Source organism: Canis aureus, chromosome 27 (assembly GCF_053574225.1).
Source record: "Canis aureus isolate CA01 chromosome 27, VMU_Caureus_v.1.0, whole genome shotgun sequence".
Classification (NCBI taxonomy): domain Eukaryota; kingdom Metazoa; phylum Chordata; class Mammalia; order Carnivora; family Canidae; genus Canis; species Canis aureus.
Window position 1 is genome coordinate 22,832,346 of NC_135637.1, and position 16,147 is coordinate 22,848,492.

A 16,147-nucleotide genomic window follows, 5' to 3' on the forward strand; every position below is an offset into this window, starting at 1 on the left:
CTGGCACACACTTGACTGTGTCTGGCTTTGTGGTTTCAGGTCGGAAGAGCCCTCTCCCCAGTGGTTAAAGGAGCTAAAATCCAAGAAGAGACAAAGCCTGTATGAGAACCAAGCTTGAGCAGGTATGAGGGGAGGGCGTGGTGGAGAACCTGGGGAGAGCCTGCAGTCCAAGGAGTGGAGATCCTGGACTGGGAGTCAAAGGGTTAGAGTCTCGAGGTGTTGCACTCTAGGAGAGAGAAGAGAAAATGGGTGCAAGTGTCCTGGGTTCCTCTAAAGGGAGCAGTAAGGATCTGTTCTCTTAGGGGAAAAAAACCCAGGTGGACAGCCTGGTCGAGGAGCCAGATAACCTAGGCTCTGGGCTCACACACTTCTCACGGCATCTCAAAACCGTTTTATAAAGTGGAAAGGCAGGACATCAGAGGTTAGCCTAATCTGAAACGTCTCCAGTTTTTACCTTCATATACCACCTGTATAATTAAAAATTATTTTGAACAAAAAAGATTTAAAAGGTGAGATGATTAAATATGCCCTGGTGTAGGTCCCACATGACTTCACATCTCGAACTTCAGGCTCTCAGTAAAAAGGGGTAACAGCGCCCATGTCACCGAGTGGTCCCCGGAGCTCACTGAGGATGCACTAAAGTGCTGGTGGTCAGTCCTAGGTGTAAGAGCACTCGCTTCCTGCTCCGTAAAAAGTTGGCTCTGATGTGAGTAGCACAGGAGACCCACCAGCGCTTTACCCAGAAAACACAACAAAGCATTTTCAGGTCCTCCTTAGTGGCAAAACCTGACCTGCATGGATGTCTGTACTTTACACTGCAGGTATATTATAGGGGCGTTACATAGTATGTTTGTAGATATGTCACATAATGTATATTTATGCATATATGCGTGTATATATGTGTATATAATAACCTCTCCCCCACCCACCCGATTTCTAAATCCCAGGTAAATCTGCACTCAAGGGTTTGGGATAAGGAATCTGACCCTGTGTTTATTTTGTGTTTAGTGCTATACATGTAATATTTCAGTTAACCTTCCAGCAGTACACCTGAGGAAACAGGCTGGAGTCCTAACCTGACCTTCCACCTGCCCACCGTCCTCACCCCACTCCGAAAGAAAGAAAGAAAGAAAGAAAGAAAGAAAGAAAGGAAGGAAGGAAGGAAGGAAGGAAGGAAGGAAGGAAGGAAGGAAGGAAGGAAGGAAAGAAAGAAAGAAAGAAAGAAAGAAAGAAAGAAAGAAAGAAAGAAAGAAAGAAAGAAAGAGTAAGAAGGAATTAAAGAAAAAAGGACACCTGGATGGCACAATGGTTGAGCATTGAGTGTCTGCCTTTGGCTCAGGTCATGATCCCGAGCCCGGGGTCCTGGGATCAAGTCCCGCATCAGGCTCCCCACAGGGAGCCTGCTTCTCCCTCTGCCTGTGTCTCTGCCTCTCTCTGTGTCTCTCTCATGAATAAATAAATAAAAATCTTTTTAAATTTTTTTTAAAAAGAAGGAAAAAAAAAGTCATCTTTCCTGGCCTGTGGCTTGTGGGGATGGCCATCTTGGAGAATACCAGAAAAGGTTTAAAGGCTTGATGGCAGAGACACATAGGGTCACATGTTCCCCTTGCTGACACCAGGACTGTCCCTTCCTCTCCAGACAGGGGACACTGCCACGTCTAATGAACAGAAGCCTTAACTGTCAGAACCCGAAGATGAGGCCACGCTGATGTCATTCCTCCCTGCACATGGTTACCGACCTGGGCCCTTCCAGTTGGGTGGAGAACACTATCCAGCGCCTCCTGCCCCTCTGCAGACTCTCCCCGGATCAGGGCGGGAAGACCCACCCTCCTCAAGCACTTGCACGTCTCCCCAGACAGCACTTCAAGCTGAGAACAAAGCCAGGCTGCCCAGAATTGTCCATGCTGGTGGTTTTGTGTTTTATGTAAAAATGTGTGTTTCTGCCTACTTTAGACATCACTCCAGGAACATCAGTTTGAGGCTGGACCATCTCCCTGGGTTCCGGAAAACACCTGTATTGTGAAAGCACCTCTTTCTCCAGGGCAAGTCTCTTTCAAAAGCATATTTCCAAGGAAGAAGAAACTCTGTTTCCTGCTGTAATTGTGGTCCAGGGCAGCGTTATTGGGTTGGGTTTTGATTGCTTTTTTGGTGAGTTCCATCTCCCTCCCTCTCAAAGAATCAGCAGTTCCAATTTTTTTTAAACGTACCACCCTCATTTCAAGTATATTTATCCTTACAATGGGGCTGTGTGCATAGTTGACTTGTTCATTATCTATCACTTTTATTTGCTTTAGAAGGCGTTAAAGCAATAATTCAGCCAATTTTCTTTGAAATTTGATATGTATGTATGTTTTTTACGTTAAAGAGCAGAAGGAAAGATGTATGAATAATTTGCTTGAAGTATCCAATCATCTCAGGTTATCTTACCCCATCCATGCTTTCAACAAAAACTCCAATTGTCATCTTTGTGTGTATAATGTTTTTCTTGGTTTCTCTTCATTTGAGCTCTGGTTTCTGTGGAGTGACCTTTGTCCCTTGGCCTCAAGGGTTCATAAACTGCAGCCCAAATGTGGTGCCTTTTCCACTCAAACATCAGACCCGCCCTGAGAATTTTTTTCTCCAGTCTTTTTTGAACACCACCGGAGTTGCCAGCATGGAAGAGCCATTCCAGATTGGAACAAATGGATGAATGGGGGGTTCTTCTGCTTCTTCTCACCTCTTCCTTCTACCACTTCCCCGCCCCACCCCCTGCCAACCCCACCCAATTGAGTGCTCCCTCGAGGTCCAAATGTAGGAAGGGAGGTCTTGCTGAAATCCTTCTCTGGACAGAAGTACTGGATGCTAGGTGACAAAGTGTAGGATTTGCCTTGCCTTTTTTCTTTCTTGCTAACCCTAAGCTCATTCCCAGGAATATCTAAGACCTCTGGGGGTTGTAGGCACTCTCTACATGGTCTTTCTTTTTGGAAATCCTCAACACCAGCCTCCTTCACCTGTGAAACCCAAGGATCCAGCAAACACCCCAGATATTCTTGACTGGCCACCTGCCATGCCTGGAGTTGCCATAAACTTTGTGCCAACCTTCTCTGGGAGATGCCCATTGCTGAGAAAGATGCTTGGGCAGTTCATTGGACCCCCTGTGACTGCTGAGGGGCCCCTGGGCTGAGTTTCCTAAGGCTAGATATGGAAGGGATGGGCCTCATGCATACCCACCCATTGACTTCCCAAGACATGAAAATCTTTCTTGATAAATCCATTTGCAAATGGTGTCAAAACATCCCTTCCTTCTCCCTGGCCATGTCTTCAGGAGTCTCCATTTGTCTCCCCATCTCTTCTTCCTCCCTTATCACCTTTTACCATCTCTTCCTTCTCTTGGGAGTGGGGGTCAGGGGTACAGGTCAATCCTGTTTTTCCAGGTTCAGCTGAAGCCCTGCCCCCTTCCCTGTCAGGTTAGCTGAACTTCGGCTACCGATGGGCGGTTGTGCGGTTGTAGATCCTGTCACCCACCCAGCCTTTTCCATCTGGAAGCCTCATGCATCTGTGTCTAGAGATTTGGCCTACTTGATAATAGTTTGTGTTCTTTTTGTTCTCCGAGTTAGTGGTCAATCAGTTCTCTGTGGCCTTTGGGTGGAGATACAATTCCTCTAAGAACTGCATCTTTGGGTGATTTTTCTTTTCTTTCCTTTTCCTTCTTAAGTAGGCTCCATGCCCAGTGTGGAGCCTAGCTAGCACAGGGCTTCAACTCACAACCCTGAGATCAAGACCTGAGCTAAGATCAAGAGTCAAATGCCTAACTGACTGAGCCCACCCAGGTGTCCCTAGATCTGGTTAATGTTTTAAAACAATTTTCATGCAATGGCTTTCCAGGTCAATAAGTCCCCTTTAAAGGCACTCATGCTCTGACCCTCTTTCTGTCTGTCTGTCTTTCCTTCAGGTGGGAAGGGCCCCTTGGTACCATCCTGGTCAGTAGAAATTGACCTGCTGTGTTCAATGAGATTATAGATACTCACCATGCAGAACTCTCCATTCCTTAATGAGATGTGTCTTAGCCCAAATATACTCAACACGAAAGAACACTTGAACATGAGATTAACCTGGAGATCTTTTGCCTAACCTCCCACACCTTGATTGGAAATAAATATCCTTTAATTCCTTGGTGATTAGGACATTCAAAGTCCATCCTCTTGGGATTGAGGAGAACAGCCTCACCTCTTCCTGCAGAGCAGACATCACAGTGGGTCAGGAGCCACCCTCTCCACACAGGCTCCCCTTGACCTCTGGGTCCCACTACGCTCAGTGCAAGGAAGTTAGAAGTGACTGGTGCTTGGAACTTCTGCAGATGACTGGGCAAGCATATCATTGGTTTTCCCCTCTTCCTAAGCTGAGTGAACTCTTTGGCATTAAGCGAGTGGTTATATGCTAGTTTCTTGAGTTTGCCTGGAGCCTCTTTTTAAACTAACTTAATATGCCTTAATCGTTTGTATGCAATCAAATCACCTGCCCTCATCCAGGCACCTTCCTGGGGGTCTTTGGATCTCCTTAAATGAGAGTCTTACACAGAATGCAAATCCCTATGTATGTACAATCTGTCTGTCTACAGACACACAAACACGCACGCACACACACAGACACACACACACACACACCCTTTGCACATCAGCATTTTGACAGCTGGTCTTTTGATAAGTCTGTATCTTTTTCCCCCACCACAGATCCCCTTCTTCATGGTCCCTTGCCTGATGAAACAGAGGCCTTTAGCCTATGAAATCCCATGGCAAGGCCTCAAAAATCAGTGTTGTAGAGAATTCCTTGGTGCCACCAGAGAAATTCTGGCAAAACTGAAGCTTCACATTGTTTCAGGTTGGGGGTTTTGAGTGACATTGACCTGACAGCCTCAGGTTACCGAGGATTCGGGAAAAGGACCATCAGATTGGGAAGTTTTCCAGGGGACAAGCCAAGTCCTATGCTTTCAGACAAATGTATTCACCTCTGTGTGTGCAGGAAAGTGAGGCCAGCTCTAGGTATTGCTAAGGAGAGAGCATAGCAATAGGCACAGGCCAGGGATCCCAGAGCTTAGAGGCTGTGCAGCAGAGTGGGGGAAACCATTGGCATGCTCTCCCCAACGAACAGCTCAGCTGCTTGCACCTGGTGCTGGTGGCTGCCTTGTCCATTTACACTTGCACATTTTTCATCATGATGCCCCCAGACTGCCCCCAGGAGCCAGGCATAATCACAAAGCTGAAAATCCACAGGCACATGGTCAGATCACCTCCAAAACTAAATGTTTTGGCAATGGTGACTTGGGCCTCTGTGGAAGACAATGTCCCAAGGAGAACGTTGTCAAGCCTGCCCCTCCCTCACCAGTTTGTTTCTCTCCCTCAGTCCCTGTGGTTCTCCCCCCTCCCCCACAGTCTCAGTCGCCTCCCTTAGTACAGGAAGTGAGGTTACTTAGCCCTTTGTGTAACTAGCGTTTCAAGGTGGGCCCGAGGGGAGATGTAGAGGCAGGAGAAAAGCTCTGTCCAATGGGAGACACCCTCCCCGCTAATTTACGCCATGGCAAGTCACTACAGTAATGGAGAAACCTCCTACAGCCTCAATTGTGCCTTTCTTCCTCTACCACATGTTAAAACGTGGAAGCAAAACCCCCATGGCATCATGATTCTACGGGGTAAGAGGGACAGTGTTGACAAGGAGGGGACCACCTGAAGCAGGCAGGACCCACTCCACATCTGGAAGGGAATCCTCCTGGGGCTATAGCCACCTAGGGAGCCGTGGATCTGGGCTCTGCTGAGAAGCTGCTACTAGTCAACCCTGTTGGGATTTGGGGCAAACTGATGTTCTGGAAACGTAGAGCCACTTAGAAAGTCAGTCGGCTGGAGTGAGCTGGGTCTTTGCCAGTCTCTCTCCTTTAGCTCCCACCACCCCACCCCTCTAGAATTTACTTTCTTTTGTTTGGATTGGTTCCTGCAGGAAGGGGTGCAGAAATCTGTCCTAGAAAGTCAGCCTGAGGTTCCTGGCAAGTTAACCCTGAAAATCAATCAGTCTCTCCCACACCCCCAAATCTCCTTAAATAGTCCCCCTCTAACCTGGTGCCCTAAGATGTCCCTCCATGAATCAGACTGGCCCTTTGATTTTTTTTTTTTTGACAATCTCCAGTGGTGTCACACCTGCATAACAAACAAACAAAAAATCATGCCGTTGTCTAAGGAACAATTTGAGCTTTTTTACTGGTCTCATTCCACATAGCCTTATAGATCCTGTAAATAGGGGGCTCGCAAAAGTAATATATTGTGTTATGGGAGATATTTTGTACTGTGTCGTTTCCTAAGTCATACCAATATCCTAGAAGTGATGCACTTCCCAGATGATTCTGATCCTCAAAACACTTTGTAAATTGGGGGGAGTGGAAATACATATAAATATATTATATATTTTCCTAGCCTTTCTTCTGGGTCCCTTCCTGAGATATTTGAATCATGGTAGAAAAGAAATTCGAGTCCTGTGTGTAAGGAAGTTACACCTGCTGGCGTTCTTGCAATTGCCTTATCAATTCACAAGCTCTAGGGGGTTCTGAACAGAAGGTGGACGACAGGCACTTTATCCAATCCCAGAAAGAATCTCTAATCACGTGACTGAGAATTCATCGAGAAAAACCTATATTTTTAATGTTAAAACAAATGGGGCTTCCTGGACCTCACAGAGTATTGGCTATCTACAAGTGCTTTTATATTTTGTAACTGTAAAGAGGTTTCATATGCGCAGAACAGTCGGGAATCTGGTCAACTGCCGTCAAACAGGATGACCTTTGCATGTACAAAGACGTTGCATTCAGACCATGAAAATAGCAAATAAAGCTTCGATGCAAGTTGCACTGGAGAACTTGGTGTGTCAGTGTGTGGATGAATGGGCTCTCCCATGCATGCACGCCCGTCACCAGCTGAGTCGGTCTGTTGTCTGTGCTGAGCTGGGGGCCACGTGGCGGGAAGCGGGGAGCTGGGGTCCCGGGAGAGGGGACCCATAGAGACAAAGCAGGATTTCCATTCAACGTGGGCTTGAATCCTCGCCCTGCCGCCTCCCCGCTGTGGGATATCGCTGAGCATCGGAGCTCCAAAATGGGGGTGTGATAGTGATGTTAGCAAGATTTAAGGCACTAGTTCTCAACTCAACTAGGTGGATTGTGCCCCGCTTGCCACCCCATGACATCTGGCCATGACGGAAGACATTTTCAGTTATTACAGAGAGGGAAGGAAGATGCTACTGGCATCTAATGGGTAGAGACCAAGGATGCTGCTCAATATCCCGCAGTGCACAGAACGGCTTCCCCACCACCAAGAGTTAACCGGCCTCAGATGGCAATAGTGCTGATCTGAGAACTCTAGACTAAGGAAACATGGCAATGCAAAGGTCCTGGGGATACAATAGGTCCTCAGGATCCTAAAGGATCTGATGGAAGGAAGTCACGCCACCTCTTTCTTCCCCCGTAGATCCCTAGCATGTGGTGGCCACGTCCCAAGTAATGGGGTCGTATCCAACGCTGTTCATGGTCACCAGCTGGAGGTTGTCCATTGGTTTGAACCGTCAATAGCGGGCCAGATCCTCAGTGAATGGAAGCAGGCACTTTGTTACATGATCTCTCCATGGTTCTCCATGTACAGGTGTTGCTCTGACCTCCAGCGACTCACCCAGGGTCACACAGGTCCACCTGCTTTCAGAGGCCAGCAGCCACACACAGTGTCCCACCGCCATCTCCAGGGGTGCAGGGTAACCGGGTTTTAGGCTGACTGGAGGATTTTAGCCAAAAATAATAAAACCAAGTCCTGTTTCGTAACCATTCACTCCTTGGCCCTCTCTTCATTTTAGTCTTCCAATAATATTTAATTATAATTTAAAAATGCATGGGCCTAGGTTTTGGTTTGGGTTTGTTTTTTGGTTTCTGTGTGTTTAGGTTTGTTTTTTTTTGAGGGGGGATCATAGATAAGGTGACTGTCATGATCACCTTTATTTCTATTGAGGCTAAGATCTGGTGCCTGCGGCAGGCCACCCCCTCCTTCTTCTCCCTGCTGTGTCACTTTGGGTAAGGGACCTCACCTCTCTGAAGTCAATTTCTGAGCCACTCATAAAAGTGGGGGATCATAGTTCATTCCCTAAAGAGGGCTGTGTGGGGCAGCCCAGGTGGCTCAGCTGTTTAGCACTGCCTTCAGCCCAGGGCGTGATCCTGGAGACCCGGGATCGAGTCCCACATCGGGCTCCCTGCATGGAGCCTGCTTTTCCCTCTGCCTGTGTCTCTGCCTCTCTCTCTGTGTGTCTCTCATGAATAAATAAAATAAAAATCTTAAAAATAAATAAATAAAAATCTTTAAAAAAAAATAAAGAGGGCTGAGTGAGGGTGAAATAATGTTCATGAAGCTGGCACAGTGCCTTGCACACAGTGGGTCTTCAATAAATGGTAGTGTGTGTTGCATATGCCTTCTACATAAAGAAAATCAATCTTTATTGGGTCTGTTAGCACATCCCATGGAAACCCAATTTGGGGGGTTATATTTAGGGTGATCTGACTTAAAATTTAGGCCATATAGCACATAGGAAAACAGTGATCTGGGGCCCCTCGATTTAAGAGCTGGTGTCACCCAAATAGGAAGGTGATGGCTCTAGAAAGCCAAAGAAAGGGAGTTAGGGGGCACTGAAGAGCTCACACCCTGATGCTCCCCTGCCCCCCGGCGCTATCAGGCTTCCCACAAAGCTGATGAGGTCTGTCTGCTCCCGGAAGCCATCAGGGGCCAAGGCGGAGCACACGGCACTGGGGCCTCCCTGGACCTGCTATTGGAGTGCAGTGGCCTGAGCAGAATCGGGTGGACAGGGCGCTGCCTCAGCAGGCCGGGATATGCTGGGCTGTCGAAAAGCGCCCATAAATAGGACACCCCGAGCAAAGGTGGACTGAGTCCGCAGCCGGTGCTGGCCCCTCTCTTCTTCCTGAGACTACAGCAGCAGGTCCATTCTGGGACGGGCAGGGGCAGGGAGGCGAGAGCTACCCCGGCTGGTCCAGACCTTTGGGAATCTCCGAGGGGCAGGCACGGCTGGCCCCTGCACAAACCGGGGATTCACCCAAGGCCTGGAGCCAAGAGGGAGGACCCGATACAGCTGCCAAGCCCAACTGCTGTCAGAGGGAGGTGGCCAGGGCTGAGCCCCTGGGCATGTGCTTTGCGGAGGGGGGGCCCAAAGACCAAGCACGGCTGAGGAAGGGGCGTGAGCAAATCTGGGGGGAGGGGCTGCCAAGGATGCTGAGAGTCTCCATGAGCCGGACCAGGCCGTATGTCCTGCTGAGGCCGGGTGTAGGCAGGATGGGCAACCTGAGGGCTTTGCATCACTAGGCCTGTGGCCAGAGCATACGGGCCATGCAGCTGTGCCTGGGCCGTGGTGGGGAGCAGCGGCTGTGGGGTGGCGATGTGTGTGCCTTGTGGACCACCGTGGATGTCTAAAGTGGGCATGGGGTGTGTGTGTGTGTGTGTGTGTGTGTGAGAGAGAGAGAGAGAGAGAGAAAGAGGGGGAGGCCGTCGTGTTCAGTGGGTGGGATGTGACTGTGTACAAGGATCACAGGAGCTTGAGTGTGTGCACGTGCATCCGTGTGCGTGTGCTGATAAACTGGAGAACAGTCCCGTGTGTCTGTGTTTCACAGGGATCATGAGGATCCTCCCATGATGACCTCATTGTGACTATCTCGGGGCTGTGTTGTGTGTCACGGTCCCCACAGGGATGAAGGGGAACTGTCTCTCTGTGTCTGTGTCTCTTTAAGTGGCTGGTACACAGTAGGAGATCCATAAATGCATGTGGAATGAGTAACTGAATGTATGGAAACTGGGCTGCAGCAGGTGTCCCAGCACCCAGTCCCACATCCTGCATTCTCTAGACGTCTGTCTGTCTGTCCATCTCTCACCAGTCTGTGGTCTCCCGCTCATCCCGTCACCCAGCGCCAGGCCAGGCACCGTGCAGGTGCTCGTGGAATCTCTGGTGGACAAAAGATAATAGCTCAGAGCTCAGAGGTGGGAGAGATCCCTGCAGAAAGGGACCTCCGAAGCCCACCCTCTGGCCAGGGTCCAGAGCTGGTGTGTCCACACAGAGCTTGAAGAACCCTGTGTGGGGAAGCAGTTGAGTGTAGGAGGAGGGCATGTGCTTTGGAGCCAGGCCCAATCCTGGCCACCACCTCACTGCGTGCCTTGGGGAAGTGGCTTCACTTCACTGGGCCTCAGAGTTTCCCCCTAAAAAACAGGGATCCTGATCCTATGACTGTCCCAGTCCTTGTGGCCCATGACAGGTGCTCAGTGGATGTTTGTTGAATGACTGAAAGACCGAATGCAGTGAGTGATAACTCATAGGCAGCAAGGCTCTGTAGCTCATCCTTGACTTCAATGACATCGACACCTGGTTTGGCCCGGGTGGACCTGGTGACTCGTTTTCCTTTGGTTGAAGCCAGAGGTGTTCCTGGGGAGATGGCTGAACAGCACGGAGCTCCGGAGCAGGCTGCAGCTGGCAAGAGCCATGGAGGCCTAGGGGGCAGCTACAAGGTACGGGGCAGGGAGGGGTCCCGGGGGCTGAGGGCCTGGGGCTGCTCTTGGGTTTCAGGGCCAGCTTCCCCTGCCAGGCAGCCCCCCTCCAGAAAGGAGCAGCGGCCCTTCCGGCCATTGGGGGCCAGGAAAGACACCTCACTCACCACGATTTTACTGCATCTTCTCTCTTTTGTGTCCTCACCTGCAGAATAGAACTGGTCACACAAACGCAGCCCGTCTCAGTGGGGCACAGAGGCCAGGGGGTTTCAGGAGACATGGTGCTGACCCTCCTGCCTGACCTCAGTCCACTTCCCTGGCTTCTCTGGGCCTCACCAGCCCCATCTGGGAAATGGGAACAGTGCTCACTGTCTCAGGCCCCAGAGCTGGTGCTAAGGAGGATTCCAACAGCTGGGATTTGTTGGCTTTTCCCTCTCTGAGCTGTCCTTGGGGGTTTTAATCTGAGAGAGGGTCTGAGGATGGATTGACTGAAGGGATTACTGTGGGCAGGAGCATTTCTGTGGACATGCTGGTGGCATTAAGGAGAGTGAAAGAGAAGCGAGGTCTGCCTGGCCCTGGGCCTGATTGGTGGGAGCACAGGGTTGGTCTAGGGCCTTCTAAAGGCCTTTGCAAAGCCCCAGGGGCAGCTGCCCACCAAGAAGGTGGATGCCACTGCCAGTCCTTCCCGGTTCCCCTGGCACCTGTGGGCCTTGCCCTGGGTACACCATGGGGAGAAAAGAGCCAGCTGACTTACTGAATCCTGGTGCCTCCGCCTAATTTGCTGTGCAGCCTGGGACAAGTGGCTTAGGCTTTCTGAGCTTTCTATAAAATGACCAGAACATATATACCCCAGGGACCTTCTACAAAGACAGTTTGTGCTTCTAGGTGGAGAAGAGAGGCAAAGCCCTTCTCTTCCTTTTATTTTTTTTAAAATTTTACATTTATTCATGAGAGACAGAGAGAGAGGCAGAGACACAGGCAGAGGGAGAAGCAGGCTCCCTGTGGGGACTTGATGTGGGACTCGATCCCGGACCCGGGAGCCACCCAGGCGCCCCAGCCCTCCTCCTCCTTGGCAGCCTCTTCCTCTCTGGGCCTGGGTCAGGTGAAGGTCAATCCGGAGGCTGCAAACTGGTGTTACCCTCCGTCAGGCACACGGACATTTCACATTAAGGGAAATATAGATTTCTGGCCTCTCTTGAAAAGTTTAACACGGGGCCCACGTTCCCTCCTGGCCATAAGCGGCTTCATTTCCCTCCCGTGGGTCGCTTCGCTCCTCAGCTCGGCCCGGTTCCTGCCAGGTACTTGCAATCCCTGGTTGGACGTTCCCGGAGGCGTTCCCTCCGTGGCCACGACGGGGCAGTGCAAGCCCGAGGCCGAGGCTGGCTGTGGCCGTGCGGGTACCTGCCCGCGCCCCAAGGAGGAGAGGACGGCGCTGGCGGTGGGGGCTGGGGCTGGGGCTGGGGCTGGGGCTGGGGCTGGGAGCGCGACCCCGACCCCATGGGATGCTCAGGACGCGGCCCTTTCAGGTGATCGTGTACGAAATGGAGAACTTCCAGGGCAAGCGGTGCGAGCTCTCGGCTGAGTGCCCCAACCTGACAGAGAGCCTGCTGGAGAAGGTGGGCTCCATCCAGGTGGAGTCTGGGCCGTGAGTACCTGCACCCCCAGCCCCCTCCTCACAGCCCTGAGCTTTCTGAGAATCAGGAGGTCCCGGTCCCGGTTCTGGATCTGCAGTGGGGCCTTAAGCAACTCCCTTCCCATCTCTGGCCTCAGTTTTCCCATCTGTCAAATGGGAATAACAGTGGCGTGTGCTTCAGATGGAGTTTTTGCGAAAATGAATAGAAAGATACACATAAATAATAGCAATATAATAATAACGAGGATGAGGAGGAGGGAGAGGAACTGTCTTCGGATTACCTACTGTGTGCCGGACATCGTACTAAGGCCTTTCCTGAGCACCTACACAGGGGCCGCTGCGCATAAAATAGACTTCATACTGTCTCCCAGGATGATTTTCTGGCTCAGAGTCTCAGCTTCCAGTATGTTCTAGGAGCTCCTTAAACACTTGGACCAGGGATCCGTGGTAGGGTTGGAGGGAGGGTTCAAGGCCAAAGGTCAGCAGCTTGGAGGCCCTCCCCTCACTAGACACGGGTCCTCCCTCAGAAGCAGCGGTGGCGACCCGGGCCTGTTGCCTCCCACAGGTGGCTGGCGTTCGAGCGCAGAGCCTTCCGCGGGGAGCAGTTTGTCCTGGAGAAGGGCGATTACCCTCGCTGGGATGCCTGGTCCAACAGCCACCACAGTGACAGCCTCCTGTCCCTCCGGCCTCTGCACATCGTAAGTACCGCCCCTGGCGCTCCGGGGAGCTCCGAGAAGCAGGACATGCTGGGAGCTGGCAGGCCAGGGTCCCTGCCTCCGTCATCTCTGACCTAAATGATCGCATGCGACCGGAGGCAGGTGGCTCTGGAATTGTCACTGGGCTGGGGATCGGGACAGCAGGATGCACATCTTGACTTCGCCAGCAAGGCACTGACACTTCCCGGGGGAGCCCTGTGTAAATCAGGAGCCTCGTGACCCGGTCTCGGCTCAGTATCCCACAGTGACACTTTCAAATGTCACTCTGCTGCCCCACCAGCTTACCCCTCGCTCGGTGGCTGCCCCAGCCCTTCCTCCTTGTCACAGCACCTGCTGCCTGCTTGCAGGACTGCGGGAGGAAAGCTAAGACCATGTCAGAACCTGGCTTAGCAAGGAGGGACTCCTCCTACGTTACTCATGTTTATCTCCTTCCCGCCTCTCTGTGCCTCGGTTTCCCGATCTGCTAAATGGTGGAGTTTCCCAAGAGCTGATAAGGGCCCCTGGCGGTTTCCTGGCTCCGGGGGCTCTAAGATTCCTAAGGACCCGCCCTAGCGCCGTCCCTCCCGCAGGCCTCTGGGGACTGCCTTCCCTGGGGCCGTGGGCTTGGGGGTGGGCGTGACCCCGTGGCCCTGGAGCCTCTCGGCACCTCAGCGCCCCTGCTCCGAGCCTGGGAGCAGCCAGCTCACCCCGTGATAACCCCCCCTCCCCCCAGGATGGCCCAGATCACAAGCTGCACCTGTTCGAGAACCCAGCCTTCAGCGGCCGCAAGATGGAGATAGTGGACGACGACGTGCCCAGCCTCTGGGCGCACGGCTTCCAGGACCGCGTGGCGAGCATCCGGGCCGTCAACGGGACGTAAGGGACCCAGCCCCCACTCCTGCCCCTGCGCCGCCTCGCCCCAGATACAATCTCCATTCACTGTGCTTGCTGCCCCGCATGACCCTGGTTCACAGCCCCACTCCAGAGCCCCGGGCTGCAAATGCCTAACTGCTCACATTCCTGTCCCGTTGGATTTCCAGCAAGCTTTGACTTGTAGGAGGTTTTATCTTTATTTTCTTTTTTAAAGACTTTATTGATTTATTCATGAGAGACACACAGAGATAGGCAGAGGGAGAGGCAGAGACACAGGCAGAGGGAGAAGCAGGCTCTGCAAGAGAAGCCCGATGTGGGACTCGATCCCAGGATCCTGGGATCATGGCCTGAGCCAAAGGCGGACGCTCAACTGCTGAGCCACCCAGGCATCCCTTATCTTTATTTTTTAATCAAGTGAATCTGTTCCTCCTACCTGTCCCTGTCTAAATATTTGCTCCTTTTTGAAACATCCCCAGACCCTTGAACTAATTCTCAGGGTTGAGTTTTTTTTTTTTTTTTTCTTTTCATAATCTTGGTCTTTGCCAAGGTAAGAAGTGACATAGTGATTCTCTAGGTATGGCCTGACTAGCACATAGGAGAGTACATAGTGCATCACCTCCTTCCTTCTAGGCTTACTAGCTCTGTTAATGCAACCTTAAGATCTCCTTCTCTTTGTCAGTGACTGCATCTCACCCTATGGGCTTGAGGTCTGGGCTTGAGCCTTGAAAGGTGCCGCCTCTCCCTGATAATAATTTATTCAACAACTTTTTACTGAGCATTTCCACGTGCAGCATATGGGGCAACAAGCATTACACAGCCTCAAGAATCTTAGTCTGCTAGGGAGACACACAAGGAGACAGGTATCCACAATTGACAGGTATTCACAATTCACTGAGACCAGGACTGTGATGGGGGACACACGGGACACGCGGGAGCTCTGGGAGTCCCCACCGGGGAATGCCAACTCGATTCTGCCTGGGGGCGTCAGCCAGAATCTGAATCCCCCAGATTCAGTCCTGGGGGAGGAGACACACAAACTAGGATGTAAAGAATATGAATGAAAGGGGAGAGGGACACCGGGCAGAAGGACAGGACGTGTGACGGCTCAGAGACACTCCACTTCAAGGAAGGTAGAGCAAGCGAGGTTAGAGCATGGGGTGTGAAGAAAGAAGCTTGAGGGACGAGGCTGGGACGGTTAGTGAAGGAGCAGCGTAGGGAGTTTGAATTCTCCCGAGGGCCCTGGGGAGCCAGGGAGGAATTCAGGCAGGCGGAGAGGGTGGTCCCATGCCGGCTTTAAGAGGCTCGGTGGGGCTGGAGGCGGGGGCCGTCCGTCCTCACCCCGACCTTGGTCCCCGGCAGGTGGGTCGGCTATGAGTTCCCGGGCTACCGCGGGCGCCAGTACGTGTTCGAGCGGGGCGAGTACCGCCACTGGAACGAGTGGGACGCTAACCAGCCGCAGCTGCAGTCCGTGCGCCGCATCCGGGACCAGAAGTGGCACAAGCGGGGCTGCTTCCTCAGCAGCTGAAGGGCACCCAGGCCCCAGTGGCCCAGACCCGCCCTGGGGGGCAGCAGAGGCAAGAAGAGGAGGCTCCAGGGCCAGGGTGATGGTGTGCTTGTCCCCCCTTCCCCGGAATCTGCTCAATAAAGCCTGGGGCCGGTCCCCCACCTGCCATGTTCCTCTGCGTCACTTCTTGAGGGGGCTGAGGCCTTAGGGCTCTGGGAACCCCCCAAGGGGGGCTGTGAGCCAGGCTCACACCATAGGCTCTAGTTGTTTTAGGCAGTCACATGCACATCTTGCACTGACTTTGTGTTTGTTTTCCTCTCTGTGTTTCCATCTGTCAGTCTATCCATCCATCCATCCATCGTATCCATCCATCCATCCATCCATCCATCCATCCATCGTATCCATCCATCCATCCGTCCATCCATCCATCCATTTTTCCTTCCATCTTTCTGCTTTTCTTCTTTCCATTGATTTATCCATTCTTTCACCCACCCATCTTTTTATCCATCCTTCTATCCATTTGTCCATCAGTTCTTCTGTCCATCCATTCTCCCGTTGATCCATCCATTCTCTCTCTTGTCCATCCATCCATCCATCCATCAACTCATCCATCCATCCTTCCATCCATCCATCCATCCATCCATCCATTGATTATCCATCATGTCCACCTCCATCTCTCTGTCAGTGTCTGCTTTCATTAGTTTATTCAGGAAATGCCAGGCCCTGTGTAAGGCCTGAAGACACAGCAGGGAACAAAACAAAGTCCTGCCGTCACAGAGTTCACCTTCCAGGGAAACAGGAAACAAGTAGATTCCAAATATAATGTTAGGAGGTGGCAAGTGCTACAGGTAGGAAAGTGCAGTATTATGATGGGAGATGATGATTGGCGGGGTCAGAGATCTCTGCT

The 16,147-nt window shown here is 51.8% G+C and overlaps 2 protein-coding genes across 9 annotated transcripts in view; both read left to right on the forward strand.

Moving 5' to 3' along the window:
- Positions 1-6,876, forward strand: part of KIAA1671 (KIAA1671 ortholog) — a 202,032-nt gene extending 195,156 nt beyond the window's left edge. For 6 of the 8 annotated variants that reach the window (XM_077876093.1, XM_077876095.1, XM_077876096.1 and 3 more), the window contains 2 exons: positions 40-122; positions 1,640-6,876. In XM_077876093.1, the coding sequence (XP_077732219.1) occupies positions 40-118 (79 nt within the window). In that variant the 3' untranslated portion in view covers positions 119-122; positions 1,640-6,876. Of the gene's footprint in view, positions 1-39; positions 123-1,030; positions 1,178-1,639 lie in introns of those variants that run through there. The other 2 variants (XM_077876097.1, XM_077876098.1) reach the window with 2 other exon arrangements.
- On the forward strand, positions 79-15,406 carry CRYBB3 (crystallin beta B3). Its single transcript, XM_077876101.1, has 6 exons — positions 79-122; positions 10,462-10,556; positions 12,062-12,180; positions 12,734-12,866; positions 13,597-13,739; positions 15,096-15,406. The coding sequence occupies exons 2-6, from the start codon at positions 10,482-10,484 to the stop codon at positions 15,259-15,261; spliced, it is 636 nt and encodes a 211-aa protein (XP_077732227.1). The 5' UTR covers positions 79-122; positions 10,462-10,481; the 3' UTR covers positions 15,262-15,406.
- Positions 15,407-16,147: the final 741 nt, after the last annotated feature.